The sequence below is a fragment of the Neomonachus schauinslandi genome, chromosome 8 (assembly GCF_002201575.2).
Source record: "Neomonachus schauinslandi chromosome 8, ASM220157v2, whole genome shotgun sequence".
Taxonomy (NCBI): domain Eukaryota; kingdom Metazoa; phylum Chordata; class Mammalia; order Carnivora; family Phocidae; genus Neomonachus; species Neomonachus schauinslandi.
The window spans coordinates 142,290,040-142,294,232 of NC_058410.1; the positions used below are offsets into that span (position 1 = coordinate 142,290,040).

The window sequence follows — 4,193 nt, forward strand, 5'->3', positions numbered from 1 at the left end:
CCCCCCCCTTCTGTCCTGCCCGCCGGACCCTCCGTCCTCTCTCCGTGTTCTTTCATGGACTGAACAGAAGCATTCTTTTCCAACCGTGTCCTGCTTTTATATTATTTGTAATATTTTGCTCCTCACCCAAAAGTCAGTTATAAAGGTTTACTCTGGGGACAACATCATATTATTGCTGCTGTTAAACTGATTTTTTTTTTTTTTAAATCTCACAGGTTATTCTGATGATAGTTCAGTTGACGGGGAAATATCAAAGGAGAGAAAAACTTGTCCTCAATACAGATCTGTAACAACTAGTCTTTTGGTTTTCTTTTAAAGATTTTTATTTGACAGAGAGACCGGGCACAAGCAGGGGGAGCAGCAGAGGGAGAGGGAGAAGCAGGCTTCCCGTGGAGCAGGGAGCCCGATGCGGGGCTCCATCCCAGGACCCCGGGATCATGACCTGAGCTGAAGGCAGACGCTTCACCGACTGAGCCTCCCCCCCCCCCCCCCCCCCCCCCCCCCCCCCGCGCCCCTGTAACAACTACCTTTAATCAGATTCTAAATAGCTACAAATATTCCCAGTCGGCAAACAGGACCGGTCCTAGGGCAGCTACCCCGTGTTCTGCAGACACAGGCTGCAGGCCCACAAGACAAAATGACAGCAACTGAGACTTTCAGAACCTTCGGCAGCAGTCTGTTATTCCCTGAAATCCAGAGGCAAAGTCACTTTTATTCTTTATTTGTTGGTAGAGATTTCTTTCCTAGTGAGGGCTTGTCACTGACAATTTTTTAAATTACTGTTATACTCCTCATAGTGACAATCAGAGAGCACTTCTGACTGGAGGGAAGAGAAATGGAGTCATTTTTATTTTTACCTGTATATACGTGATCATCATTATACACTTTGAAGAATTGTTCAGTGCCAAACACTGACTCTATAGGAAAGTCTAATTGGTCCAATTTAATAGGAATTAGATGTAACAGATACGCATCTTTCCAAATGAATAATCTAGCAACAAACTAATTCAACTGGAAGGATATTTTCTCAAATGCAAATCTACTTAATAGTTTTGGCCTTTTCTTTTTTTTTTTAAGGCAAAGATAGTCTTTTTTTAAATTAAGATTATTTATTTGAGAGAGAGAGAGAGAGAGAGAGCACATGAGATGGGGGAGGGTCAGAGGGAGAAGCAGACTCCCTGTTGAGCAAGGAGCCCGATGCGGGACTCGATCCTGGAACTCCAGGATCATGACCTAAACCGAAGGTAGTTGCTTAACCATCTGAGCCAACAGGCGCCCCTAGCCTTTTAATTTCTAACAAAAAGCTTAATATCGGATATAGAGGGGGGAAAAAACCCTCCAGCTGAACATAAAAAAATAGCATCTTTAATTAAAACCAACTGATGGTGTACAACAGACAGGTAATCTCGGACTCCCACCTCTACTCTCAAAAATATTGCCTTTATTTGTAAAGATACCACGACATCCCTGAGTGGCCTTTGAAGACCCAAGTTAGAAACTTCTTCCAAACACACATGGTAGGATATGCTTTATTTCCCTGGAAAAACTGTTAGGTCATCTTCTTTTGGACAGTGTGATCCACAGAAAACTGCCATGTCTCATTTCTGGTGTTGGCCACCAGGCAGCTCAAAAGCCAACTTGTAAAACTGTGTCAGAAACCACCGTACAGAAGGCAGGCTGTGATCCTAAAGCAAGCAAACTGTTTCAGTGGCTAAGGAGAACTTTCCATGGCAGAAGCCTTGGAAAAGCTTAAAGTAGTTTTCAATCAGGTGGAGACTGCCATACACTTCTGGGGGTACATCATCCCTTTGTTCTGCAAAAAAAAATCACCTGAATGATCTGTATGGACAGACATACCTTACACAGAGGTCTTAGTGCTCAATAAAGAAGTTTGAGAGGGTTTCCAACAACTAAACCATGCTTCTGTTGGGCCAAGTGGCCATAATTACTTAAGACTCTATCAGACTCACTCAACAAAAGCTCTTGAAGAGACCAGAGAAGACTTACTCACGTTCGTACCCTCTACACTGTCCCAGCCCAATCTAGGAACATAGTCACTCCATGATTGTTGACAAATCAATGAAATCATTGGCTAGCATTCTGTCAAAGGTAGAGAGGATAGAGAGGGAAGACAAAGAAATTGCAAATAATGTTCCTAATAAAGTAATTCAGGAATTTTAAATTAATGGAAAAATCACAAGAAAAAGACAAAAAGGAATGAAAAAGTGGGGATTTGAGAGAGAAAAAAAAAAAAGAGTGCTCAAACATTAGTAATCTATTGGGGAAGGACCGGGCTTTTCCAGTGGGAGCGTTTTCTGAAGGGCCCCTATATACACCAACAGTGCTTATAATAATTTGGCTGCTTCAGACCCCTGAGCCACACCTGCTCTGGTTCAGTAGGTCTGAATGCAGATAAAACTGCATTTTAACAAGGGTCACTCTCAGTGTCAAAAAGAAACAGGCCCAAAATGGAATCACTTATGTTAACCCCACAGAGATGACCTAATTGTAACTGCAGAGTCAGTCTCTTCCAGGAATGCAACTGAGACTCATCAGTCTGGAATGTCCTGATCTACTCCTGAGGTCTTCTGCCTGCCTTGCCCTAAGGGAAGGTGACCTTGCCTCCTTCTGCCTATAAAATCCTTCCATTTTGTACAGCTCCTTAGAGCTCCCTTCTGCCTTCTATATGGAATGCTGCCCAATTCACGAATGAATAAAGCTAATTAGATCTTTAAATTTACTCAGTTGAATTTGTTTTGTTTTGTTTTGAACACAGGTAAGCCTCATGATGGCTTCACCACACTCTGATAACCCATTCACATAAAATCAGTTTCCCTGGCCATATCTCCACCCTCAGTCATCGGTGAATTCCAAGGGGCTCCAGCTGATCCAGCCAGGACACGGATCACCAGAATTGCTGCTCACCAGTGATTTTGTATCATGGGTATGTCCACAGTAAGCAAGCAGAGCAGAATATATGAAAATAAAGATTAATCATAAAAGAGAGTGTGGGCATTTGCTTTCCAAAAAGATCTATTAGGCAATTACTTTTTGAAAATATACAAAGTTTCCCTAGTATATATAAAACATGACTCTATCTTTTCAAAAATCGTCATGACAATAAAAAACTATTTAAATTCCTGTTTCCGGAAAACCACTTGTGCATGAGGTCTGCCTTCGTGCCTTTTATATGTAAAATAATTCTGTTGGAAAGCAAACACACAGCACCTTCATTTCAGGTTATCTGAGTTGTTTTGTTTTTGTTTGTTTGTTTATTAGTTTCAGAGGTAGAGGCAGTGATTCATTGGGTACATATTACACCCAGTGCTCATTACATCACGTGCCCTCCTTAATGCCCGTCACCCAGTTACCCCATCACCCCCTACTCCCCCTCCAGCAACCCTCAGTTTGTTTCCTGTGATTAAGAGTCTCTTATGGTTTGTCTCCCTCTCTGGTTTCGTCTTGTTTCATTTTTTCCTCCCTTCCCCTAGAATCCTCTGTCTTGTTTCTGATCTGAGTCGTTTAAGCCAAAGACAGGAGGCTCGTGTGCGATGCTAGGGTCTCCAGGGTGATGGTTTCCTACCTGCAACAGCCGTCAGCAGCAGCAATGATGAGGGCACACTGGTGGGGGGTGCCATCCCGTCTCACACAGTGGATGCAGTCCGGCTTCCGAGGAGACCCGGGGGCCTCCAGTGCAGGCTTCCTTTGATGTTTCTTAGGAACCAGATTTGGATTCGGGAACTTCAAAGGAAAATCAGAAAGCAGACAGGAAGGAAGAAAAAGAGTATGTAAATGAGGAAACACACAAAATTATTTGTAGGATTTATTCATGTCACTGGGAAGCCTGTCCCGTTAACACCACAGGGCCCTATTCCAGGCAAGCCACCCACCCCAAGTTTGTGCAAACAGAAAGTACAGTTCCTGAGATGAGACAGAGGCTTTCATGCTTCTGTAGGGCCAAGGGCAGGCAGCCCCAAAATGGGCCACTTTGGCACGAACACTATTTTGAGTTAAAAGCAATCCAAACCCAGCAGATTCAGGAAAAGCTCTTTATCGCCTCTCAACTGCCTACTTGTACCAGGAAGAGAGCTATTTTTTTAAAAGATTTATTGATTTATTTATTTGAGAGAGATAGGGAGCACGCACACATACACAAACACACACATATGTACATACACACATACACAAACACA

The 4,193-nt window shown here is 43.0% G+C and overlaps 1 protein-coding gene across 3 annotated transcripts in view; it reads right to left on the reverse strand.

Moving 5' to 3' along the window:
- Positions 1-3,704, reverse strand: part of KIAA0319 (KIAA0319 ortholog) — a 66,588-nt gene extending 62,884 nt beyond the window's left edge. For all 3 annotated transcript variants that reach the window (XM_044917259.1, XM_044917260.1, XM_044917258.1), the window contains exon 1: positions 3,584-3,704. In XM_044917259.1, the coding sequence (XP_044773194.1) occupies positions 3,584-3,638 (55 nt within the window). In that variant the 5' untranslated portion in view covers positions 3,639-3,704. The remainder of the gene's footprint in view (positions 1-3,583) is intronic.
- Positions 3,705-4,193: the final 489 nt, after the last annotated feature.